This window comes from Marmota flaviventris, chromosome 2 (genome assembly GCF_047511675.1).
Source record: "Marmota flaviventris isolate mMarFla1 chromosome 2, mMarFla1.hap1, whole genome shotgun sequence".
Lineage (NCBI taxonomy): Eukaryota > Metazoa > Chordata > Mammalia > Rodentia > Sciuridae > Marmota > Marmota flaviventris.
The window spans coordinates 124,177,386-124,205,158 of record NC_092499.1 but is presented as its reverse complement, the minus strand read 5'-3'; the positions used below and the strand labels follow the sequence as shown (position 1 = coordinate 124,205,158).

The window sequence follows — 27,773 nt, the reverse complement described above, 5'->3', positions numbered from 1 at the left end:
CTGCCTCAGCTTCCCAAGTCACTGGGATTAACAGCGTGTGCCACCATGTCTCCATGGTGAATTTCTGCTGTTAATACATGGGAGTATTTTACTCCAGTCTTTTCTCCAATGATTTTTAAAACATCTAATTTTTATCATATGTATCCTGCCTTTTAAGCTATAAGGACAGTTTATGTTATTTAAAACTCTATATTGACATAATTTTTATGAACTTTATGAAGTTTACACATGTTCTTTACATGTGTACACTAGTCCTTTATACACGTCCTTTACAGTTTACACTAGTCCTTTACCATAGTTAAAAGAACGAGTCATCTATTACCAAGTAGTTTCATGTTTTTCATCCTAATAGCCAATTTTGTGATGAGCATTTTTGTATAAGTTCTTTGGGACAGATTCTCAGAAGTAAATAATTAAATTTCACAACTCAGATAAGAATATATTGATGTCTAACTGATCCCAACTGGATGTGTGCTTACTACATGTCCATTTCCTACTCTAATGAAAACTAACTTGAAAACAGATTTTTAAATAATTTTATATGAGGCCCTGGGCTGGATTCCTAGCACTGAGCATCCCTCAGAAAAACCAAACCAAAACAACCCAACTGTTCTTAAAAGGACAATAAACTACTAACTATTTCCAAAACCAACTTACTCCTGATTACCTGTAATCTTTTTTTAAGGTTTGCATGAGATTTCCACAACAAGCTAGGTACTGCTTATCAATATGAGGATAGAGGCAAGATCTCAATGTTAATTCAAAAGTCTGGCAAGTTACAGATTCTGATGATCTATCCACACATATGTCACCACCAGCAAACTTCTCGTGAAAGTCACTCTGCTCCAAATACAACCTTGAAAATAAAAATGTGAGGCTTCAATTTTCATGCGCTATTGTCAACAGAATTCTCTTAAAACCTAGAGTCCTACTTTTACCTTTTGTCTTAAGATTAGCGATTTTTACAGGAAGAAAACCCTTTCTCCCCAAAACATCCTTTCAGAGTTGCTGCCACCTTTAAGGTCAGGTTCTGGGGTTGGTCCTTCCATTAGGGCTGCATGCAGCAAATACTGGTCATCAGACAGTGTGACACCATGTGGACATTAATGGCTTATTCCATTGAGCTAAGTGCCTAAAAGCATCATAAGCCCAAGACACATTTTATGCACAGGAAGACCCTGACTCAGTGTGTGTCCAATGTCTGCCCAGACTTCAGGAGCATATCTGGGTAAGCCATAGCACTTTTGGGGGCCTAAGGGTATAGAGACACCAGCAAGGCCAAATCTGTAAACTTTTGCACACAATGAGAAGGACCAATTATATATCTTACATAGGTAAAGGCATATTTTCTTGCATTCTGTTCATTAGGAAGGAGAGGCTACAAGGGTTTTTGTTTTTAATTCTGGAAAGCCCTACCTGGCAGAAATAAACAGTTACTAAATATTGTACAGATGTTGCCATTTCAACCACTGAAAATCTTGCAGGTGTGTATCACCTTGCAAAGTTAATGGCCAGCAGTGGGTCATGAATGTCATCCAGTTCAAGATGCCTTTCAGCTATGGACTGCATCTTAATTAGGTTCTCTTTGGTTGCCTGTTGATCAGTAAGGACCTGTGGAGTGGAATCTTCTCCACGTCGAAGACGTGACTGTACAGATTCCAGAAATAGGGTGTATAAGCTTTTTCTGTCTGCGTCTGAAATATGAAGAAATATGTAAGGTAAATCATGTTCTCATAAATACTATCAACAAATATGGAAGACTTTCATCTTAATAAAGCTTGGTATTTTCCTTTGGTTTATGAAGGACTATCCCTATTTCTTTTACCCTTGTAGTACAGCAAAACTAAACATATTATATCCTGTTAAACAACTGAAAAGCTCATGGTTAAATATCACACATACAAGCTGATTTTATTCTGAACAAAGTTAATATCTGAAGCAGGATGCTTGAAAGGTAAGTTACTACCATACTGTATAATGCTACAATAAGACTTGTAGGAATCAAATTTCACTGGAAAAAACCCTACCAACACTGGCCCTGGATAGCTCTTAATAGCTTACTGTTCAATTAAAAAAGAAATACTGTGCAATGTAAAAATATTATTTAAAGTAGATATGATAAACTGAAATAATATAATAATACGGAGGTGATTTATAAGCTAAATACATCTGGTCACATCTGACTTTTAAGCCTTTTTAGTCAGCTGATAAATATTTAAGTAAATTACTTAAATTGTATTAAAAAACACAAAAATCATATAAAGATTTTCTCAAACTCTATAATCAGGTCTGAACTGCTCACTGGAAAATTCCTCTCTGCCAGAGGCCATGGTGCACAAGAGTTAAACACTGCACTGAACCAAGAAATGTGAGAAAATTATATTTTTAAAGAACCAGGTCTAAGGAATTGAGAGTGAGGAATTTATTATTACTGTCTTTCTAAACAAAATGCTAAAAGTTCCCAATGAGGACAATCAGTTTTTCAATCAAGAGTACCATGATTATTCATTCAATCATGGTGTAAATTCCATTAAAATAAAAAGCTCCAGTGATTTTCAAACTACGAAATAGTAGGACTCTCAGGGTGACAGGAGTGACTGGGGAGCAATGGACCGGATGCTGAGGAGGACGGTGAGGTAGAGATGGGCTACCTCTGGCTGCCACCTGGCTCGCAGTGCTCTCCGCACACCTCAGGTTCTTCAACAGCTGCATTGACTTGCCGGCCATTATGATTTGCTTGAGGACAGGCTTGAGGAAGGACACCATGGTGTGCTGCCTGCTGGAGGGACCCTGGTCACTGCCAGAACTTGCGCTAGCATTGTCATTCATTTTTTCTTCATTCTCTGTCTTTTCCGATACACTATATAATGTGTAAGTTGCATACCAGAAGTCTCTGTGATTTACTGGAACATTTTTGTTCCTAAGGAGATTCAAACAAATTTTAAACTGTAACTCACTCATTGCCTTAGAAGAAAAATCAGAATCCAATTTTCACAAAAATTCTCCTATGAGCTGATGAAACAGGACTTAGCACAGATATAAAATTAGATGTAAGATTTATATCTATGCTAAGATATATAAAGATATATGTATCTAATATACATAAGATATATATCTTTATATATCTTACCATAGATATAAATCTTACTAAGATTCAGCTGATGCAAGGCTGGTTCCTCCAAAGAGAACATTGTGCAAACTGTTACCTTTCTAGGCTCCAGGACTTAAAGGTGCCTTTCCTGGGGTGTTCAATGGATAGCTATCAATAGAAATCACAATCTAACCAGGCTGCATAACTGAAAACTATTCAGAGTACAGCTGTCACTTGCAGTTTATAAAATTTTGCCAGAAAAATAAGTTTATGGAAGGGGAATCATTATAAATGGATTAATATTTTCTTTACTTGTTATATTAACAAGCTAAAGGATAAGAATTTAGTTGCTTATTCTGAGAAATAAATATATTAGAGGTATATCCTATAATTTAAAAAAAAATTTTTTTAGATGTTCATGAACCTTTATTTTATTCATTTATTTGTGGTTCTGAGAATTGAACCCAGTGCCTCACACATGCTAAGCAACTGCTCTACCACTGAGCCACCAACCAGCCCCTCGTATCATTTATCTTACTGATAATTTATAATGGGAATAGTTAGAACCATTTCATATCATCTAACTTCATTTTATGGGATGCAGTGTACATTTTAAAATTATTCTAAAATAAATTGCTATGAAAAGCTGTGAGTGACATATAACTAGACAAATTTTTTTTTCATTGGCTGGTATTTTACATCTTCTATAGATCAAATAGAACATAACTATGCTATGATGGCAACACAGCTCTGTCATTCAAACTGCACTCTCAGTACCATGTGAAGCTTGGAGCATTCAGTTTTGACATGGAAACAAACAAGTGAAGCCAACACCTAACATCCCCCGTGCTGCTGGCTGGCTGCACCTCTGTATGATGAACTCCCTGGCGCCATCCCACAGGTGCCCATGCACAATCCACTCATCCACAGTCTGCAGGTATGGCCGCACTGTTTCCACCCAGAGAGAGAATAGGAGGGAGACCTACGGAGCAGAATGTGCACAGTCAGTGCTCTCAGCTCTTGCTACTAGGGTGAGATGAGGCCTAAACATTTCCAAAATGCCTTTAAAAAAGTGTCTGGACTTCTCTACTTTTTAAAAAATATTTTATTTGTTGATGGACCTTTGTTTATATGCGGTGCTGAGAATCGAACCCAGTGCCTCACACATGCTAGGCAAATGCTCTACCACTGAGCCGCAACCCCAGCCCTTAACTGTTTTTAAATGTACTTAAGTGATTTCCAGAACTAGTTCATGATGTAACACTGAAACTCTGCACCCATTAAACAAGTCCCCATTCTCCCTCCCCAGCCCCCAGTAGTCACCATTCTACTATCTCTATCAATGTTACTACTTTAGATGACTCCTATCATAAAGGTGTGTTTTTTATGTAAAAAAGAGTTAATACAAGTATCTACAAGAGGCTTTGTCCTTGCCTCATTCTTCTGGAGATCTTGGCAACTAGAACTAAAAAGGTAGTTTCCTACAGTCTTGAATTTGGAAGCTAACTTTAAAACTCTAAGCAACTGTCTGACACATCATGATATAAACATCACTTAATAAATAACTGCAACAATTATATACCACTCCTTCACCATGCACTGTACACCAAGTAGAGGTTCCACTTACAGTTTGCTCAGAGGCTTCTCCAACATTGTCATATTCAAGAATGGCCTTGTACAGGGTATTGAGCAGGTGAGATGCCCGGACAACATTCCGAGTGTCAGGGGGAACTTCTGCTACTCCAGTACTAAACACTTTGTGCAAAACCTTGAGCTGAGCCAATCGAGGTGAGAGCTTGTCCACTACTATTGCAAGAGTTATGGTGGTATCTGCAAGCATCAATAAAGTCAAATTCAACAGCAAGGAAAAACATCTGGGTCCAAAATATGTTATAATTGCTAACAATGCTAAGCCACTTCTTTGGCTTATGAAAAGGCATGGCCAAACAGGTTTTAATTTCACATCACAAGAAGTCAATTTCCCTCAGGAAAAAACAACCCCTGAAGTCAAGGAGAAAGACAAATCAGCAGAAAAATAATATATCATGAAATCTACAGTTCACAGAAAGGGAAAAAACAGTGATTCTTAAACAAATGGAAAGAGACTCAACCTCACTTATAATGAAAGAATGTGGATTAAAACTATATATGGATAAAACAAGAATAGACTCCTTTATGTGGTCTACCATTTTAATGAGGGGGCAGGGGAGGCTGTGACTATAAAGGAATGGCACAGCTTGAGCAAATTCCCATGTGGTAGGCCCAATTCCTTGTCCTGGATATGGAAGTGGGTGTATGGATTTAAGAGATAAAATGGCAAGATCACAAAGATACTATGCCCCACTACCCCAAGTATGTAATGCTGGTGACCCCATACAGACTGGGTACTGTGTTATACCATATAACTTTCCCAATTTTGATCCTACACTGTAATTATATAAAGTTTTACCACTGGGGGAAGAAGGGTGATGGGCACATGAGAACTCTGTATACCACTCTTTTCAGTAGTTGAAAATAGAAGGAATTCAAAGAAAGAAAAACCAAAAAACTACACCGATGACTATTTAATCCTTGTCATATTGGTGAAGACCAAAAAGTGTGATAACACACTGTTGTTGAGAGATTGAGGAAAGAGGTAGTTTATATATGTTGCTAGCAAGAGCAGAAATGTACTTATCTATACCTCACTGGAGAGCAAGGTGAAAAAAATCCAGTAAAATCGCACATGCCATCAGATACTCTTTGATTCAGCAATTAAATTTTTAAGACTCTACCCCACAGATAATATGCTCTGTGAGTCTGATTACTAAAATGTGTAAGCGGTTATCATGCAGCTGGGAAGGTAAGAGCAAAAGAGTAGAAAAAATCTAAATGTCCATCAAGGGGGGCTAAGACTATGAGATAGCCATACAATGATATACCAATTTATAAAAAGGAACTAGGAGGTTCTCACATACTTTTATGGTATAATCCTCAAAATTTAAGTCAGAAAACAACTTGAAGAGAGTAGTGTACTGACTACGAGGTATTTGTTTATGTCTGCACTACTTGCGCATGTCTCAACTGCTCTGGAAGGGTACATGAGAAGGCTGAGGATCTGGTATCTCTGCGGAAAGGAATTGATTGGCTGGGGAACTGAACAGGCAAAACAATTTCACTTTAAATCCTTCTACACATTTTGAATTTTTAGGAATATGAAAGGCTTAAAACTATAAATTCAAAAATAACTTAAAAATTGAATGCATGAGAATTACTTATTTGCCACGTAACTTTCAAACCTTATACTATTAAATAACTTAAATGGCATTTCAAATAAGAGTTATGTATCTCATGAATTAAAGGATATTTAAATACCATTATTGATGATGGACTTCTCAATTTCTGTAAGTTCCTTTTTGAAGCTAATAAAATATTTATACAGGGCCCACATGAAAGCCTGGTAGGTTCTAAAGGGAGCTTCAGATGACTTTTTAGGAATGGAACCACTTCCAGGTAATGGGCTTTCGGAGCTGTGTCCCATGACTTCATCAATGAATTCCTGGAGTCGAAATACAACCTGGCCATATGCTGCAATTTGTTCCAGCACAGATCGTAAACAGCTCTATCATAGAAACAAACCCCAATTATATAAAGTCAGACTTCCATAAACATTCAAATTCATTGCCCCCTAATTGTAAAATATTGTTTTTGTGACTGCTTTAAACACCATGTTTAGCAGAAAACAAAGCAGTACAATGATGAACATCTAGTTTTATATTTAAGAGAAACAATGAGCATAAATTTCTATGCAATACAGAATTGTGGCTTATACTTTTTAGCCACCATCCCTTTGCCTCAGACTCCTGAGCTGCTAGAATTCCAGGCATGTGCCACTGTGCCTGTACTTATACTTTTTAAAAATACATATAAACTATAAGTAAAACAACTGCAGTTTGTCGCATTCCCAATACAGAATAAAAGGGGAAAAAATAAACACAATGCAAATCGAAATAAAATGTCAGAAACAATATTAAAGAATGGCCTATGTACTGTAAAGATACACAACTTAATTTTGCTTTATGAATCTTAAATATATTTAACAGTTAATTCCAACACTGTGAAATGTTCTGAAGTTATACTGCCACCGTGTATATAAATCCCATTATTTAGCTTAATTTTTTAAAATATTTTTTTTAGTTGTAGATGGACAATACCTTTGTTTATATATTTTTAAGTGGTACTGAGGGTCAAACTCAGTGCCTCACATGTATGAGGCAAGTTCTCTACTGTTGAGCTACAACACCAGCTTCTAGCTGAATTCTTAAATTAAAATAAATACAAATAACTTACGTGTGTCAAATGAGTTACTATAATATTGTTTCTCACAGTTACCTTCCCATCTATCAACTGAAATATAAAGAGTTTTTTTACCCCTGAAAGTAACCTGAAATGAAATAAAAGAAATATGTTAAGTCTAGAAAAATATCTATTATAGAAATTTTTAATTAAAGATTCAGAACTAGGGGACAAAAAAGGTCAGATGATAAGAAAATGAAAAACATCAATCTTTGATTACCTTAAGACTCAAGATATCTCAACATCATCTTAGGGAGAAGTCTGAAACAGTGTTATCAAAGCACCTTTCCCACATATTTGATGACCCAGAGACCATCCCAGGCCTGAAACTGTCAGTCTCACACTTTTCGGCAGGAGCACCAAGATTGGGCACTCAGCCATAACAGCACTACAAGCCTTGTTAGATTCCCGGCCACGGGATTTGGTACAGGCAATTCTCATCAATACACTGCCCAGTAAAAGGAGTCAACAACAAACTTTGTTTTGAGCTCAGATAGTTAAAAAAAAAAAAATGATGTCCTAATTCAATAAAATCATATACTAAACTACTTAAAATGGAAAAGAAGCAAATGTCAACATCTCCAATTTCCAGAGTCAAATCCAAAGTCTGAACTTCATCTCTAACGGCCCGTTTCTAGTTTGCATGTGGAAAACTTATGAGCACTTTCCTTTACAAAAAAAGTTTTGCTTCTCACTAATAAATTAAGAAATTATTACCAAATAGTTAAGAAATCTTACCATAGAGTTTCCCGAATAACCTGTGTCTCAGTAACAGAAACTCTATCATCTGGAACATACAATGGATCACTACTGTACAAGTGTTGATCCCTAGTAGAGAGCAAATATAAATGTCAACTGTTAAGTTTCTAACTTGGTAAAGTTACTTACCTCAATGAACACAAGCAAGTTTGTGCTACCTCAGCTAGTAATCAATCAGCAAATAAAATGATAAATGCCCTCCATATTCATTTTACACACTGAAATACTCTCAGAGAAGCATTTTCAGGGTGTTTACAACTATTATGTTTATTGCTGATTTAGGCAAATATTTACGACTATGCAATGTGTCTTCTGTAAAAAAGTAAATGTACTTTTGTTTTAAATCGTTATTTAAAAATTGTTCAATTAGAATTGTCTTAAAACAACAACTAACAAGCTTAGATTTCAGGTAAGTAGTTGATTTAAATCACAAATCAAAGCCAAATGTCTAAACATCAAATTTTATTCTTTCATTACATTAAATGAAAAGTTTAACTTCTTACCATACAGCAGCTAAATTGGAGTGTAAATGCAAACTATGTGGAATTCGTGAGGGTCTGGCTGTCCAGTACTGATGGACCACATGCTGTTCTAACCAGCTTCGGCCATCTGGCTCATCTGTTGGAAAGAAATGTAATAAGTATAGGTTATAAAAGTTAACATAATAATACTTGGTCGTGATATTTGGACTTACAACTCCATTCCAGAACACACCTGAAAATGGCTCTTTAACATGACATATTTAAAACCACATACACAGAACACATAATATTTAATTAAATCCCATTGGCTAGAAAGTAAAAAACATTTGCTCAATTTTAAAATGACTCCATGAATAAAATGATAAATGATAAAATCAAATAGTCCAATAACCATTAAAGAAATTGAAATGGTAACAGAAAACTTTTCCAAACATCCCCAAAGCCTTAAGACTTGTACTAAATTCCAAAGAATCTCTATTTTACACAAGTTGTTCCAGAAAAGAGAATAAGGGAAAGTTATGAGGCTAATATAAGTATGATGGTAAACCAGGTAAAAATATGATAAATAATTCATGAAAGAGAAAAGATAGAAGCACTAAGCAACTCAGTGAGACCCTGTCTCTAAATAAAGTGCAAAAAAGGGCTGGGGATGTGGCTCACTGGAGTGTCTCTGAGTTCAATCCCCAGTACGGGGGAAAAAAAAAACATTGAAAAATACCTAAAAAACCTAATAAGGTATTAAAAAAAAACCCAATCAAAGAAGTTTAGCTTAGGAATTCAAAGATGATTCAATATCCGACAATTTATTAACATAGTAATAGGGTAAAAAAGAAAAATTATAAAATTGCCTCAGGAAAAGAACAGCATATGATAAAATTCAATATTTATTTGTGATTAAAGACTTATTTAAAAAAAGAAATATAAGATAAATTGCTGTAATCTGATAAAGTCCACATACTCAAGCTGATACCAGCAAACCATCACCATCATGAAGGAGTTTCATGTTAACAGATGACTGACTAAAAGATACCTGCAATGTCTAAAACCTGGGAATTAATATCAATATCTGCCAAGATCTCTGGTGGCTGGGGAGAGCATAAAGGATACGATGTCCAAAAGAAAAGCAAGTAAATGATATCAAAGGGCAAGCAATTCATAGAAGGGCAAGTCCCAGACACCAAAAAATAACAAGAGCTGTCCCTAAATCACTAGTAGTCAGACTCATGCAGATGAAAACAATTCCCAAGTCCCAAGTATGGATCTTATCAAGTATTGATAAGATTATAAGAGAAGAAACTTGTATCCCAGCCAAATTCTCACAAAGGTCAAGGACAGGCAGAGAACTTGGGATTGCAGAGGAACTCAGGGCCTATCATCAAGGGAACAAGTGACAGAAATATGGTAGCTGCAGACTGGAATACTACGCAGCAGGCAGAAACAAACATGGACAGGTTTTAAAACAAAGTTGAATAAAAAGATCAACAGAAGAAAATTTACACATAATCTAATACCTGTTATGTAATTTTTAAAAAATATATTACTTTTTAGTTGTAGTTGGACACAATACCTTTATTTTATTTACTTATTTTTTATGTGGTGCTGAGGATCGAACCCAGGGGCTCACACATGTTAGGCGAGCAGCTAGGCAAGCACTCCACCCCAGCAGCCCTAGTTATGTAATTTAAATGTATTACATACACACACACACACACACACATACACACTAGTACATGTGTTTCACAAGAACTCATTAATAAGAAGACAGATAGCAAATACATTAGAATAGTATCTATAACTGGGTTGGCAGAGAAAGGGAAATAAGAGAATCAGAAACAAAACAAAACAGAAGAAAAGGAAATAAAGTAAAAAGCCCTAAAATAGACTAGAGATGATAATGTGATGATAATGCTCTGAACTAAGTGACTCTCTTCTCTGGAGGTCCAACTCAAAAGTCAAAAAAAAAAAAAAAAAAAGGAGGTATAAGCAGAAAATCAAGAGACCTGGAGTCAGCTTTAAATACTCTGTGCCTATCTGGCAAGATCCAAGTGCAGAGGACAGGGTCTGGCTGCTGGTATCGGACTCACAGTTTGCAGCTATGGGAAAACCATTCTTTGTTTCCTCATCTCCAAAAAGAAACAAAGAAATAGATGATCTAATCTCTAAAGTTGCTTCTGGCTCTTTCTAGACTCTATCAGTTCAGAGTTCCTCACAAAAAGACTGAAAAAGTTGGCATTTAAAAAGTAAATAGTACAGCTCTACTTATTTAAACACTAATATCAGCAAATTCAAAAATAAATAAATAAATAGGAACATTTAGAACTAATAAAGTTATCAGAACTGTTTAAAAAAATGCAGGGCTGGGGCTATAGCTCAGTGGTAGAGCGCTTGCCTTGCACATGTGAGGCACTGCATTCTAAAAAAAAGCCTGCATTCTAAATCCCTTTTCAATATTAATTCTATAGTGCTACCAGTATTACTGCTTTTTATTTTTTAAGTGGTGCTGAGGAGCAAAACCAAGACATTGCTATAGTGCTACATTTTAGGCACTGTATAAACAAGTCTACTAATGGTTTAAGATTTATTTTTTAAGTAGGGGCAGACCTTACCAATATCCCAGAACACACCAGCAGCCAATGAATGACATACAATACCTTTCCAACTGACTCGGGGCCCCAGATTTCTATTTTGATCTAGTTCTTCTAATGGGGTCCTGTCCACCTGGATCCCAGAGTCCTCCCTGCTTAAGGGCTGTTGAGCATCCTCTTCTTCACTGTCGTCAGACCAATTCTGATTTAAAAAGGAAATACACATTTCAAAGAGAGTACAACAGTTAGAGCTATTTACTTTAAAAATTAAGAGGATTTCACAAGAAAAACAAAAATTGGAAGGATGTCACAAGAAAAAAACTGAGCAACACGGACAGAAAAGCAAAAAACCAAATGAAACTTTTCCCTAAATTTTGTAAGTGCTGCGGATTAAGTGGCACACACCTATAAACCCAGCAGCTTAGGAGGCTGAGGCAGGAGAATTGCGAGTTCAAGGCGAGACTCAGCACCTTAGCGAGGTCCTAAGCAACTCAGTGAGACCCAGTGTCTAAATAAAATATAAAAAAAGGCTGAAGACATGGCTCAGTGCCTGGGTTCAATCCCTGATACAAAACAAACAAACAAACAAACAAACAAAAAAAAAAAAACCTTTAAGTGCCTATTTTAAGAACAGAATGATTTTGGATGGCAAAAAATCCAAGATCACTGCTGTTTAAGGGATAGTTGAGTTTACCCCACTCAGCTTCCCATTACAGAATCTTAACTAGTCTTCCATAATAAACTTCTACCCAGTGCAGAGTGTTCCTGTTTCAGCTAGGATGCTTCAGGGCAGAACGATCCACCAAAATCATCTATATCACCTAGGCATGTATTTACATTTTCAATAGCAAAACCAATGCCACTTACTGGTGTGTCCACATTTGGACCAAGGTCAATTTCTTCACCTTCCATCAAGTATTTTCCCCAGTCAAAATCATCTTTCTTTTCTGAAATACAACAGAAGAATCTCTTCAGCTTTATCATAAATATCTGGGAAAAAACCATAAAACTGCAGGAAAAAAGTCTAAACAAACCTCAAAATAAAACACACTCAGGAAACAAAACTTCAAAACTTTGAAACAAACTAATGCTCTAATACATTTTACATTTTAATTAACTCATTCTCAAAAGTGAATTTCTCTTTATGGAACAAAGGTAGTTTAACGTACAAAGTCAGAACTTGTAATTTAAGTGAAAATTTGCAATGGCATCCAAAGCAACAGAAATAGTTTCAGATTTTTACGACTTTTAATAAAATCTCAATGTCTAAGTAATTAAGCAATAAAATCAGTTTCTCTTTTATTTCTTATGTTAAACTATCTGGTAACATACCCACTTCTTTCTCTCTTGGTGTTTCCACATAATTGCTGTTTGAAGGAGAATCAGACAGACACAGAAGGAGTGACAGTATGGAATAATGTGCATCTGTCTTTAAAACAAAAAATGCAGAACATGAATCAATGAGGTTGGTAAGTGCTTTCTAAACTAGATTGAGTAATGAAAGATAACCCCATGATAGCTATGTCCCCAATTTTTTTCTGGTCTTAGAAAACAAGTTATACCTAAATAAATCCTAACCTCTATACATCTTTCATAACTCAAATGATTACACATAAGGAACTTCAAAGCCATCTAAGGTTCTATACAGCTAACAAGTATAAAACACCTGAATTGATGATAGTCTTTACTCCTAGAACAACCGTGGTGTCTTTATAGTGTGGTCAAAAATGGATTTTACTCTTGTGGCAATATGCATCATGAAGCTTAAAACATATCCAGTAGTTTTAACATATATGTGATATATTTTATTTAACCAGTGTCCTATTAATAACATTCAGATTTTTTCCCAATCTTTTGCTATCCCTAACTTAGGTTGCTTCATAATTATGAGTTTATCTATATCACAAATTCCTAAAAAATGAAACATTTAGCCAAAGAATATTTGCATTTGGAATTTTAAGGAATGCCAAAATAATCCCCATGAAAATTATTCATATTTGCATTTGGTATAAATAGTGCATGTATAATTGCAAAGAATATAAAATTAAAGATTTCCCATGCCAATTATTAATCAGATAAGTGAAAAATATTACCTCAGTGTTGCTTTAGTTTGCATTTGTTTTATAAACTTAAAAGTCATTTCATTTTGCTTTACTGGAAACCAATTTATGCTGTGCCTAAGAATTTTCAAGTCTCAATACTTTTTACTTATAATTTACAATGATTCTCATACATCATTCTATTTACTTTATGAAAAGTACTGTCTTTGTATGCTGGCCTTTTTGTGAAGAGCTAAACATGAAAAAGCAAATTTTTTCTTTGTTCAAGTTTTTATCTGATTGTCAGTCTTTCCTTATTTACAAGACTGATTTCTAGATTGATCTATTAGCTGTGCAGAAAACAGTGAACTCAGCAGGCCTGAGTTATTGAAGCCTTGTACATTCCCTAAAAGGTCTTATTTCATGAATGGCCCTTGCCTGGTTTCTGTTGACCAAGCTCTTAAAATGTTAGAACTAATTAGAGTGTTGTAAATGTCAGGTATTGAACCATGCTATACCAATTTTCTAGATAGTTCATGCAAATAATGTGATTTATGAGGAACATCTGCTTTCTTTGGGGAATGTGGAACTTTGACAATTTAAGTCACACAGGCATTACATGCTCAGATGAGTCCCCATCCCTCCTGGAAATCCCTAGAATCTGGGCTCAGGTAGCCAACACTGGGCACTTGACATGGCATGTAAGGAGAAAATGTGCAATCATCTGAACCAGACTCAGACATGGTATTATCAGATCAGAAATTTAAAATAACTATAATTAATATGCTAAGGACTCTGATGGGAAAAGTGAATTATAAAGAAAGATTTGAATAGTGATCACTAAAGTCTGGGAAAGGTGTGGGGAGATGCAAGGGTAGAAGAAGGAAGGTTGGATATGATCAATGAATGCTGTATGCATGTATGGAAATATCACACTGAATCCCATTAATACGTATGATTAGGTACATACTAGTTTTCAAAGAAGAACTGATAGGTAATACAAGCAGGGAGATGAAAACTCGGTAAAAGAATCAAAATGAAGAGCTACACATAAAAAACAAGGCAAAAGGGGCTGGGGTTGTGGCTCAGTGGTAGAGCACTTGACTACCATGTGCAAGGGCCTGGGTTTGATCCTCAGCACCACATAAAAATAAATAAATACAATAAAGGTATTATGTGCAACTAAAAAATAAAACTTAAAAAAAAGGCAAGAGAAATGATGAATGCCTTTTATGGGCTCATCAGTAGACTGGCACAAGCAAAGAAAGTGAGCTCAATCATATGTCAACAGAAATTTGCAAAATTTAAAAGTAAAGAGAAAAATGAATGAAGAAAACAGAACAGAATATACAAGAACTGTGGGACACTACAAAAGACATAATATATCTGTAATGGGAACATCAAGAAAAGAAAGATAATAAATATTTGGAGAATGATAGTTTTCCCAAATTAAAGACAAATACCAAACCACAGAAGTTCAGAAAACACCAAGAAAGATAGATACAAAATATCTACAACTAGGCATATAATATTCAAATTGTAGAAAGTCTAAGAGAGAAGGTGCTCCTAAGAGGAACAAGAATAGGCATTACATTAGAATTTTCTTCAGAAACCGAAGAAGTAAGAAAGAAGTGGAGTGAAATACTCCAAGTGTTAACAAAAAAAAAAAAAAAAAAAAAAAAAATTCCCTAGAACCCAGAATTCTGTATCCAGCAAAATTATCCTTCAATAGTGAAGCAGAAATAAAGACTTTCTTAAATAAAAAATTGAATGTATTTGTGCTAGTAGACATACCTGGCAAGAAATGTTAAAAGAAATCTTTCATAGAGAAGGAAACGATACAGGTTGGAAACTTGAATTTATATAAAGAATTGAAGAGCATTAGAAAAGGAAAAAAAATGAAGGTAAAATAAAATCTTATATTTTGCATATTCTTAGTTGATCTAACAATAAACAGGTGTAATCCCAGAGGCTTGGGAGGCTGAGATAGGAGAATCACAAGTTCAAAGCCAGCCTCAGCAAAAGTGAGGCTCTAAGCAACTCAGTGAGTCCCTGTCTCTAAATAAAATACAAAATAGGGCTGGGGATGTGGTTCAGTGGTTGAGTGCCCCTGAATTCAATCCCTGGTACAAAACAAAACAAAACAAAGAAACATTATTATTATTATCACTTTTGGTACTGGGGGATGAATCTAGGGTACTTTACCACTGAGTTACATCTCTAGTTCTTCATATTTTGAGACAGGATCTTGCTAATTTGTCCAGGCTGGCCTCGAACTTGCAATCCTCCTACCTCAGGCTCCCCAATTCCTGGGATGACCAGGAGTGCATTACTGCATCTCGCAGTTTGTTAGAAATTATAATGGCAAAATTATTCAAAACAAAAAAATGATTTTTGCTTCTCAGTGAAATGAATGATGGTTATATTATAAGGGATGGGAGGAAGAAACTATGATTATTCTGTACAAGGCACCTACACTACCTGTGAAAGTAATATAATTATTTGAAAATAGATATAAACTAGAGATGACTATCAGAATGATAGCTGGAAAAAGAAGAAAGATCTGCCAAAGGAAACTAAATAATAAAAATGAGAGCAGAGTCAGGTGCAATGGTGCACACCTATAATGCCAGGAAGTTGAGACAGGAGGATCACAAGTTTAAGACCAATGTCAGCAACTTAGGTCCTAAGCAACTTACTGAGACCCAGTCCCCAAATAAAAAATAAAACGAGCTGGGGATGTGGCTCAGTAGTAAAGTTCCCCTGGGTTAAATCCCCAGTACCCCTTCCCAAAATAAAAAAATAAACAAATAAATGAATATATATATATATATATATATATATATATATATATATCATGTATATATTCATATATATGTATATATTATATGTTTGTATGTGTGTATAAATATAAACACACACAAACATGAATGATGAGAGAGAGAGAAAGAGCAGATATCAATGAAATTGAAAACAGGATATCAATTTTAAAAGTCAATAAACCAAAAGCTGGTTCTTTGAAAAGATTAATAATATTGATAAATGTCTAGCTATGCTACCACAAGAAGAAATAGAGTACTAAAATCAGAAATGAAAGAGAGGCCATCACTCCTGATTCTACGGACATTACAAAGGATAATAAAGGAGTATTATGAATACTCAATGCCTACAAATTTGATAATTTAGATAAAATGGATCAATTCCTTGAAAGATGCAATTTACCAAAATTCACACAATGATTAATAAATCTTAGAAGATATTCGTATCTATTAAAGAAATTAAATCAACAATTTGAGAACCCTCTAAAACAATGCACCAAGCCACATGGTTTTTTTTTTTTTTTTTTTTTTTGTTTTTTTTTTTAAGAGAGAGTGAGAGAGATAGAGGTAGAGAGAGAGAGAATTTTTTAATATTTATTTTTTAGTATTTGGCGGACACAACATCTTTGTTTGTATGTGGTGCTGAGGATCGAACCCGGGCCGCACGCATGCCAGGCGAGCGCGCTACCGCTTGAGCCACATCCCAGCCCCTCACTGATGAATTCTACCAAACATTTAAAGAGGACTAAAACCATATCTCTATAATCGAAAAGTAGAAGCAAAGGGAATCCTTCTTAGCTGAATTTACGAGACCAGTCTGCTGGGACTAAAAAAAAAAAAACAGCTAAAAAAGGGATTTCCCAAGACTGCTATCATTAAAAGCCATAAACTGGATGGTTTAAAGCAAAAAGCACTTATTTTCTAACAGTTGTGGAGGTTGAAGTCTGAGAACAAGGAGTTGGTAGGGCCATGCTCCCTCTGAAGTCTGCAATGAAGGATTTTGCTTGCTTCTCCCTAGCTTCTGGTAGTTCTGGTGATTGCTAACATTCCCTGGCGCTTGCAGAAGCACCATTCCAACCTCTGCTTCCACTGTCAGATAACGTTCTATGTGTGACTGTGTCCAAGTTTCCCTGTTTTCATAAGAACACTAGTTATGAGGTTAAGGCCTACTCTAATCCAGGATAACTCCATTCCAACTTGTTACATCATCATAGACCCTATAATAAGACCACATTCATAGGTACTAGGTGATAGAACTTTTACATATCTTTTTGGAGGACACAATTCAACCCATAACAGATGGCAGTACTTTCTAAATTAATCTAGAGATTCAACACAATCCCTACAAAAATTCTAGCAGGCTTTTTGTAGAAATTTAGAATATTTTAAAATGTACATGGAAATTCAAGAGGTCCATTAGAGATAAAACAATTTAAAAAAAGAACAAAGCTGGAGGATGTTTGTTTATTTTGGTATTGGGGATTAAATCCAGGGGCACTTTACCACTGAGCTACAGCCCTAGTCCTTTTTATTTTTCTATTTTGAGACAGGATCTCACCAAATTGCTGAGGGCATTGCTAAATTGCTGAGTTTGGTCTTGAACTTGGCAATCCTCCTGCCTCAGCCTCCCAAGTTGCTGGGTTACAGGCATGTTCCAGAGTTCAGCAGCGGGTGCTAAGTCTAAACATTTATGTTCCCCTAGAAATTCGTGTTGAAATCCTAACCTCCACAGTGATGGGATTAGGAACTGGGGCCTTTGAAAGCAGAGCCCTACTGAATGATATAGTGTCCTAATAAGGAAGGCTCTGGGAATCCTTCAGCTCTTCGGTCAGGTGAGAGCACAGAGAGAAGATGACTAACTGTAAACTGGGAAGCAGCCTCACCACATACCAAATCTGCCACGGCCTTGACTTATATTTCTACCCTTCAGAACCACGAGAAATCAATTTCTATAGTTTATAAAAGCCACCTAGTCTATGGTATTTTGGTATAGCAGCCTAAACGAATTAAGACAGAGGACTTACATTACCCAAGTGAAAAACTTACTATGAAGTAATAAAGATAGGTATACAGAACAATGAAACAATTCAGAATCCAGCAATACATCTTTACTTCTGTGTGTGTGTATGTGTGTGTGTGTGTATGTTCCTGGGGACAGAAATTTGGGCATGCTAGGCAAGTGGCCTACCACTGAGCTACATCTCCAATCCCTATCCTTATATTTAAAAAAAAATTTTATTTTGTTTTTGACAAAAGTGCCAAATCAATTTGATAGATGATAACCTTTTCACAAATGGTACTGGGAGAATTGTATAATCATATGTAAAAAAGAAAAGAAAAAGTTAATTTAGACCCTTTTCTCACAACATATACAACAAATGAACTCAAAATGGATCACAGACCTAAATGCAAGTGCTAAAAACATAAAACTTCAAAGTTGATGGCTTTGGGTTAGGCTAAGAGTTCTTAGATAAAATACCAAAAGCATAAGCTATAAAAGAAATTAACAAAATGTACTCCATTAAAATTTATAACCTTTTTACTTAAAAAAAAAAAGTGAAAAGACAAGTTAGAAACTAGAGGAAAATATTTATAAATAATTTTTCTGATAAAGAACTTGCATGAAAAATATGTAAGCAACTAGCAACTCTGATAAGACAATAAGACAAAATAATCCATTTAAAATTGGGCAAAAGACTTGAATGGACACCACAGGAAACATACATTTGGCTAAAAAGCTCAAAAGTTCTTGAAAAGATTTTCAACATCATTAGGTATTAGGGAAAGGTAAATCAAACCACTTGAGATAGTACTACATACTCCTAGGGAGTAATATATTGTCTCTCAAAATAAGAGACAATAACAAGTGTAGGAAGGATGTGGAGAAATTGGAACCCTTATACATTTCTAGTAGAAATGTAAAATGACAAGATAACTTTGAGAAACAATTTAGCAGTTTCTTAAAAGGTTAAACCTAAGCTTACCATATAAACCAGCAATTCAAACAAAAAGGAATGAAGTCATATGTCCCACACAAAGTACCCCTGGGTTCAATCACCAATACCAAAAATAAAAAGTATTGGGGATGTGGTTTAATGGCAGAGAAGATCTGGGTTCAATTCCCAGGACTTAAGAAAAAAAAAAAAAAAAGTTAACCGGGTCTTACTGTAACGTTTTTTACTTTATAAACCTCTTAATTTTTTCTAATGGACTGTTTTGTAGTGACACTTAGCTTAAAACACAAATATAGTTCACTACCTTACAAAAGTTTTTTCTTTCTTTATATCCTAAGTTTTTCTTTTTTTTTTTTTTCTGTTTCTATTTTGACAGGGTCTTAGCCTCCCAAGTCACTGGAATTATAGGTGTGTACCCCAATGCCTTCAAGGTCAACTTATTATTTTTTGAGTGGGGGGTACCAGGGATTAAACTTAGGGGCACTTGACCATTGAAGCACATCCCCAGCCCTATTTTGTATTTTATTTAGGGACAGGGTCTCATTGAGTTGCTTAGCACCTTTCCGTTGCTAAGGCTGGCTTTCAACTAGCCATCCTCCTACCTCAGCCTCCCTAACCGCTGGGATTATAGACGAGAGCCACGTGCCTGGCTGGGTCAACTTATTATTGAGGAAACTTTTTTCTATAAATGTAGTGTAGCCTAAATGTACTGAGTGTATAAAGTGTACAGTAGTGCACAATCATGTCCTAGGCCCTCATTTCACTCACCACGCACTCAACTTATACACTCAGAGCAATTTTCAGTCCTATAAGCGCCATACATGGCAAGTGTCCTATAGAAGTGTGCCATTTTAAAATTTTTATATATATTTCTTCTGGACCTTTTCTTTGTTTAGATAAGTTTAGATACATAAAAACCATCATGACAAGTTACCTACAGTACATACACTGACATGCTGTACAGGTTTATAGCCAACAAACTATAAACCATATCGCCTATGTGAGCAGTAAGACAGTACCACCTAGGTTACTTTATTCTGCAACACTCACACAATGACAAAACTACATAAAGATGCATTTCTCAAAATGCATCCCTGTCACTAAGGGACACGTGTCTGTATTTTAATTTAAATTAAACTGAGATTGAAACATTTGCTGTGTTGGAATGGGGATATTAATAATACATATTGAAAATGGTCTTCCATGGGATAAACACTGCTTAGGACATTGTACGTGCTACAAAAAAGCTTGCCATTATATTCATATTATAATGTAATGACACCTAAATTATTCCATTCTACAGTGTTATGGTTTGTTTCTTAACTGTCCCCTAAAGTCATGTGTTGAAGGCTTGGTCATCTGCCTATGGGGTTTATGGAAGGTGGTGGAACTTTTAGGAGGTGGGCCCAAGTAGAAGGTAGTTTGGTTATTAGGGGCATGCACTTGAAAGGGATACTGGGGCCCTAGGCTCTTCCTCTCTTTCTCTCTGATTCCTGGCCACAAGGTGAGTAGCCTCCTCTATCAGGTGCAATTTGCCTATCACATACCGCCTTGCTACATGCCCAAAGGCAATAGAGCCAACTGATCATGGACAGAAACCTCTGAAACTGTGAGCCAAAATAAACCTTTCCTCCTTTAAACTGAATTTCTCAGTTTTTCTGAGAAAATTTCCACAGCAATAGAAAGCTGACTAACACATAAAGTCTACTTAGGAAGTAAAATTAGTCAAGGTATCTAAAAAAGATCTACCTCCTCTTCCCAAGTGGTCCTTAGACTAAAGTGCATAGAAATGCGTTTCTAGTCCTTAGGGCATGGATTCAAAACACTTCCACTCCCTCTTTCTTCCTGAAATACCTTTAGAACCATTTCCTTAAACTGATAGACAATTTTTTAAAAATTATATAAAAAAATTATCTAAAACTCTCTCTCTCTCTTTTTTTTTTTTTTTTTGTGGTGCTAAGGATCAAACCAGGGCTTCAAGTGTACCAGGGAAGCCCTCTACCACTGACATCTCAGTCTTAAATCTCTCTTCTGTATGATACCAATTTCCACAGTGTTAACAAATAAGAAAGCCTATCAATAATAGAAAATTCATCAGAGGTTATTGTGAAGATTAAATGAGTGAATATGTGAGCAGTAAAAAGGTTAACTGAGTAGGTATAGGTTGCTTAACCCCTTAATATCCCGCATCCCCGATGATCCTTGATGACCCTAGATGGGCTCCTGGCAGATACCTATTTTTTTTTTTTTTTTAATATTTTTAGTTGTTGATGGACCTTTATTTTATTTATTTGTATGTTGTGCTAAGAATCGAACCCAGTGCCTCACGTATGCACTGAGCCACAACCCCAGCCCCCCCTATTAAACTCTCAGAGGACTCTGCTAAGAAGAGTGTGTCTGCCAAAAGTTTGGACCATGCTCTATCAGTGTGACCACAGTTAATGCTAACAATGTGAATTAATGTAAATGTCTGTTTCATGTGCCAGAGGTCCTCAGTTTGACTTCTGGGGGGGCTGGAGTCTGAGTAGTTAAGGGCAGCCATATGGGCACTGCATGCTTCCAAGACCGACCTCAATAAAAATCCTAGACACCAAAGCTCAGGTGAATGCCCTGGTTGGCAACAAATTACACATGTTGTCATGCACTGTTACTAGAAGAATTAAGTGCATCCCTGTGTGACTACTGGGAAGGGACACCTGAGGCTTGTGCTGGTTTCTGCTCTATGTACCTTGTCCCTTTGCTGAGTTTATCCTGAATCCTGTCACTGCAATAAGCCATTAAAAACAGTGAGGATATCAGCTTTTGAGTTCTGTGAATACTTCTAGCAAATCATTGTTCTTTTGAGGCCCAATGACACACTATCAAAGTGTATCTGGCATCTACTAAATAAGAATATGCAGTTGTTACCAAATGCCGAGAAGCCATTTGGAAGTTTTAAGATATCCAGAAAGTGCTATGATTTGTACCAATCGTGGATCTTGATAGCCACGGTACGTTGAAGGCAAGAAGATGAATAAATAAGAAGACGCTTTTTCTTTTCATAACAAACCTGAAGCAAACTTATTTGATGGCAACATTTAAGTCAACTTCCAGGAGATCACGTTCTAGCTAGTGGATAATACTAAAATAGAATGAATGATTAAATATTAACAAAAATAAGCTGACAATAATCAGATTGAAAAAATGTGAAATATACAATGGAGATCTCATAATTGGAAGCATACCTTTATTTCTTTTATGCTGGGAAGTGATGAATTTAGAAATTCCTCAGTTAATTTCTTCCAACTAGCAGCTTTGCTGAGATCAGAATGAATAATAAATTTTTCATAAATTCTAAAATATATAAAAATATATTTAAAAATTCACTAAAGGTTATAAAGACATTAACAAGAAGATTAATAAGAAATTCACATATTTCTGAATATATATATCTATATATACACATACATATAGAACCAACTTACCCTTCTATTGTCTTTTCTATTTTGTGGCTGTTGACATCCAAGAAACGATGAAATCTAATAAAGATAAAACGTGATTTTTTTTTATGCCAATTTTGTCATACAGCTAAGAAGAGTCACCTCATAGCTCTCCATATCCCCATGTATGCTATATTTTGCTATACATTTCCAGCGTGCACCTCTATCACCACTGCTCCACCATCAGGCAGGCAAACAATCACCATGTCTGAGAGAATACTCAGGCATTCTTTCCTCAGGACACAGGTGCACTCCGAGCCTCCCAACCCCGTCTTCTGGTTCCTTTGTCTTCACAAAAGACCCTGTGTCTAAGTGTCTAAGTCCAGTAAAGTATATTCTTTATCAGGTATTCCCCTGCCCAAAATTTTTTTCTGGTACCAGGGATCGAACCCAGGGGCACTTAACAACTGAACCACATCTCCAGCCCCTTTTAAATGTTTTTTGTTTTTTTTAAATGGAGACAGGGTCTCAGTAAGTTGCTAAGGGCCTTGCTAAATTGCTGAGGCTGGCCTTGAACTTGCCTCAGCCTCCTGAGCTGTAGGGATTACAGGTGTGCACCGCCACACCCAGCTTGTTCCTGATCTTTATAATGCCAGAGTGAAACTTAAGGACACCTTCCCTGAGTGATTTTGTTGTTTTTTTTTAGAGAGAGAGAGAGAGAGAGAATTTTAATATTCATTTTTTCAGTTTTCAGCGGACACAACATCTTTGTTTGTATGTGGTGCTGAGGATCAAACCCGGGCCGCATGCATGCCAGGTGAGCGTGCTACCGCTTGAGCCACATCCCCAGCCCTGAGTGATATTTTTTAATGCACAAAACAAAATGCAAAGAAAACCAAGTGTACTGAAATATAGTTATCAAATTTTAAAAACTCTATGATCTATTAACAGATCTATTTATTGATTAAGTCACTAAATAATAAGATCTAGAAATAAGTCCAGGGTCTATCATTAAAGTAACAACAAACAATATTTAGAAATACCTGCAACAACTGTAATATGATATGAAAATAATGTGATTTCTACTGGTGACAAAGTCATAGATAAACTGATACCACTAAGGTTTGTTGTCTTCGTTCGTAATTGACAAAAAAATTGATGAAAAAAACTTACTTTTCAGTCCCAGGTTAGTGTGATTTTTTTTCCCCCTCATCTGAATTCACAAATACCTGAATTCTCTTCAGACTCTCAGGTTAAGAATCCCTACTATACATCATAATGTTACTAACTTTTGTCTCTGTCTTTCTTAAGGATAGAGGGTATCCCTCTTTCATTTCTGACTTTTTAAGGGCTCAGAAAATGATCACAATTTTAACAATGTAAACATGATGCATTCATTTTTCTTCTATTAAAGCACCACTGCTTACTTAAGTCTGGTTTTCCATTGTTTAGTAGCAAAGCCAGCAATCTGTACTTAAAAGTAGATTCCACTATTTAATAACACATCTAATTCTATTCCAGAAAATGGCTGGGTGTAACACCACTTTACCTATTATAGTTTAGTTTCTCAACCTATAAAAGAAAATAGTAACTTCTTATGTCTCTCCCAATTCAAAAATGATGATTATTTGTTCACTGACATTTAAAATATTAATGGAAAAATTTCTTGGGAGGCAGCATTTAAGTTTCTGTGCTAGATGAGCTATTTCAAACTTTGCTATTTTTATAAATTACATTTAAGAAATGAGCTTGTTCCATTTATTTATTTATTTTATGTGGTGCTGAGGATCAAACCCAGCGCTCTACTGCTGAGCCACAACCCCAGCCCCAGAAATGAGTTTATTTCATAAATTTGACTTGCTTTATATGAATCTGAAAGCCCTCAATTCTCATAAACCAAGTAGGTAATTTATGTAACATTTTGAAAAACTATTCACTATTCAAGAAGATTTTTGTGAGCTGGAGGTGAATCTCAGTAGTAGAGCTTGAGCTTAGCATGCATGAGGCACTAGTTTCAGTCCCCAGCATATAGAATTGTTCTTACTGAAATTAAATAGATAGAATGTTAACATTGACATTCTTTTAGCAATAATTCCATTATGGTAATGATCAAACAGTACTGTCTAATTTACATTTTCCATAAAGGAAAACAGGAGATGCGACTCCACCTATCTAAAATGTATAAATCTTAAGAACTACTTATAAGAGAACCCATAATTAAAAACTGTAGTAATGACTTAGCACAGGATGTGCCAATAACTGTTCTTGGTTACTTACATTCTAGCTGGAGATGGAGATGTGGGAGACAACAGTAAACAGCTCCAAAATCCACTTACCCATCCATTCAAAACAATTATTTTTGATGTGCAGCGTACTGCGCTAAGCGCGGTGCGGACAGCAGGGAAGAGAACAGAAGCAGACCCACTCGCTTGAAGCGCGACCAATGCTAACGGGGCCCACACTTCATGACCCATTCACCGTTTAAACTGCGTGTCATCCGCGAAAGGGACCCAGGAGACAATTGGGCGCCGCGCAACAGCAGCCGCAGTAAGCAGCAACGCCCGCAAGGGTTCCCCTAGAGGGACGCGCCCACTCCACCCTCCACGGTCCAGCCGCCCAGCCGAACGCACCGCCGCGACCCAGCAGGCGGCCCCGGCGACGGCGGGCAGCCAGGACCCAGGAGCAGGGCTCGCATGCCGCACACCTGAAGTTGGACCAGGCGAAGTTCAGGGCCAGCTGGAAGTTGGGATCTGCCTCGTCATGGAGGCCAGACACACGCCGGATGAGCTCTCGCACGTCCCGCTCTTGCTGTTTGTCCAACCGGGTCCAGGCCGGCACCAGCCGGGCCATATCCCAGGCGTTCCGGCGGCGCCAAGTCTCTACGAAGTAGCAGACGTTCTCGCGAGAGTTTGGCTCGCGCGTGGCGCGGCGCCTACGCGAGGTTGATACATTCTCGCGAGAATTCGCGCTCCTTTGGTATTGGTTCTTGGAGCTTTCTTTCTTTTCTTTCTTTCGTTCTAGGCTCGAAGGTTTTTTGTTTGTTTGTTTATTTTTTTCTTTTTTATTTATGTTGGCGCGTCTTTAAAAGGAGGGCACCCGAATGTGCATGTTCTAGTCGCCCGTGGTAAATTTTAAGTAACCAGATTAATGAGGGTCTCTGCCTATCTTGATTGATGGCTTAAATTCTGGTGTATTTTGACAGCACTCAAGTTAGTTTTACAGTTCGGTGTATGATTCGCACCTTCATACCTTATTGCCATGACCTAGTTAGTTGTTCATCCTTCTCCAGCTTTCAGTTTCTTCTACTATATATAAATGATCTTTCCGTGTCATCATCCACAAGGGCCACACTCCATGGTCTACGTATAGCAGGTGTTAGCAAAGCGGATTGTCTTGGCATTCGCGCTGAGTGCTGTAGCCTGGCTCCTGCGCTCACCTATTCTTTGGCTTCTAGCTCCAAAGTGGCCAGAGGCAGATTTCATAATCCTATCTGGCTAAAGGTGGAGAATCATCTTGTGTGATGAAAAATGTACCTCTAAGTTATTCCCCTTAACTGCTGCTTGTAACCAACCATTCCAAAATCTATTCCATATTTTCTTTTTTTCTCTTTTGGGAATCTACTACGTTTTCACGTAGTTTATTGCATCTAATTACTGTAGCAGTACATAGCTGATATCACCTAAAACGTAGACTGCACAATTGCACAAATGCATAAGGAGAAAATTGTAGGGTAGAAATGATTCTACCCATAGGAATTCATACTCTCTCCCTGGGCAGTGTTTTCTACTCCGGTTTCAACTATCAACCCTATGTTTGTAACTCTCAAATCTGTATGTGCAACTGTGTATTTCTTGGCAACCCAATCCATAATCTAAATACTGCCTGTATATCTCCCCAGATCGGTGGGTTATATGTATGCATAGATAAGTAAATTTATTATTTGTTTGCTCTTCCCTCCTGATTCACATCCCCAGCTCTTTTTTTATATTTTATTTAGAGACAAGGTCTCCCTGAGTTACTTAAGTTGCTGAGTCTCACCTTGAACTTGCAATTGTCCTGCCTCAGCCATCTGAGTGCTAGGATTACAGGCATGTGACACTGCACTTGGCTTATCTGTTTCTCTTACTAGAATGTCAGTTCCATGAATCTTGTTCCTAACTAAGCCCTGGCACTTATAATCACAGCTGAGACTCAATAATTTATGAAGGAATAAATGAATGTCTACCAGGTTGGCTGAAACATGCAACTGAATTCATTCTCTTGCCTCCCTTTCAGCCTCTTCCTCCCTTTCCATTTTTTTTTCTTTTTTCGTGATGCTAGGGATTGAACCAAGGGCCTTGTGCATGGAAGGCAAGCACTCTACCAACTGAGCTACATCCCCAGCCCTCAGTTTCCAGTCTTGAGATATGTACCACTATATCCCACAGCAAACAGTTAGAAACTTGAGAGTTAAGCCAGACCCCTCTTTCCTCTCAGTAATGATTTGATTTCTGAATCTTCTCTTAAGTCTACTTTCTCTTCTCCACTGCCTTGATTCAGATCCCTGACTCCAGGACACCTCATTACCTGTGTCTCTGACTCTATCACTTTTCACACCAGTTCATCCAGTCTCACAAAGTCAAAACTGATGTCAAACTGAGCTTGATGGAGGCAGGAGGATTGCAAGTCCAAAGCCACTTAGCAAGGCTCTAAGCAACTTAGTGAAACCCTGCCTCAAAATAAAATATAAAAAGGGTTGGGATGTGGCTCAATAGTAAAGCACCCTTGAGTTCAATCCCTGATAAACACCCCCATCCCCATATGATGTCACTTTACCACTTCCTTGTTTGCAGAAAGATTTTTAGACTTCAGCACTAGTCACATTTGGGAATGGATAATCCTTTCTTGTGGAAGGCTGTCTTGTGATCTGTAGGACATTTACCGGCTTCTTTGGCCTCTACTTGATTCTAATATGACTCCTGCCAGCCTCCTGTGTGAAAACAAGATGTCTCCAAACATTGAAAAATGTCCTCTGGGGGCAAAATCACCCCTAATTAAGACCCACTGGCCACAGCATATATTTCAAACTCCTGAGTATTTAGAATTTAGTATTCAGGGATTTTCCTGACCTTGCCTTATCTAATATGCTTCATCTTTTTTCCAAATACTCCTATTCCGCAGAACTATTGAAAAGTCATTTTCAAGGGTAAGAAAACTCAATATCATAAAAATGGCAGTTCTCTTCAGATTAATCAGTGTAGTTTCACTCAATCTGCAAAACAAGCTGTAGGTGATCTGGCCTCCTGATAAC

At 36.8% G+C, this 27,773-nt stretch overlaps 1 protein-coding gene across 2 annotated transcripts in view; it reads right to left on the bottom strand.

Moving 5' to 3' along the window:
* Nucleotides 1-27,773, bottom strand: part of Tubgcp5 (tubulin gamma complex component 5) — a 38,138-nt gene that overhangs the window by 9,388 nt on the left and 977 nt on the right. Inside the window, exons 1-15 of one of the 2 annotated variants that reach the window (XM_027926058.2) lie at nucleotides 25,188-25,374; nucleotides 22,529-22,582; nucleotides 22,289-22,397; nucleotides 12,585-12,681; nucleotides 12,120-12,199; nucleotides 11,319-11,454; nucleotides 8,689-8,803; nucleotides 8,165-8,254; nucleotides 7,421-7,514; nucleotides 6,446-6,692; nucleotides 4,719-4,921; nucleotides 3,958-4,073; nucleotides 2,652-2,920; nucleotides 1,496-1,694; nucleotides 668-856 (exon numbers count right to left, since the gene is read on the bottom strand). In XM_027926058.2, coding sequence (XP_027781859.1) covers nucleotides 668-856; nucleotides 1,496-1,694; nucleotides 2,652-2,920; nucleotides 3,958-4,073; nucleotides 4,719-4,921; nucleotides 6,446-6,692; nucleotides 7,421-7,514; nucleotides 8,165-8,254; nucleotides 8,689-8,803; nucleotides 11,319-11,454; nucleotides 12,120-12,199; nucleotides 12,585-12,681; nucleotides 22,289-22,397; nucleotides 22,529-22,582; nucleotides 25,188-25,333 — 2,144 coding nt within the window. In that variant the 5' untranslated portion in view covers nucleotides 25,334-25,374. Of the gene's footprint in view, nucleotides 1-667; nucleotides 857-1,495; nucleotides 1,695-2,651; nucleotides 2,921-3,957; nucleotides 4,074-4,718; nucleotides 4,922-6,445; nucleotides 6,693-7,420; nucleotides 7,515-8,164; nucleotides 8,255-8,688; nucleotides 8,804-11,318; nucleotides 11,455-12,119; nucleotides 12,200-12,584; nucleotides 12,682-22,288; nucleotides 22,398-22,528; nucleotides 22,583-25,187; nucleotides 25,375-27,773 lie in introns of those variants that run through there. The other variant, XM_071608559.1, reaches the window with a different exon arrangement.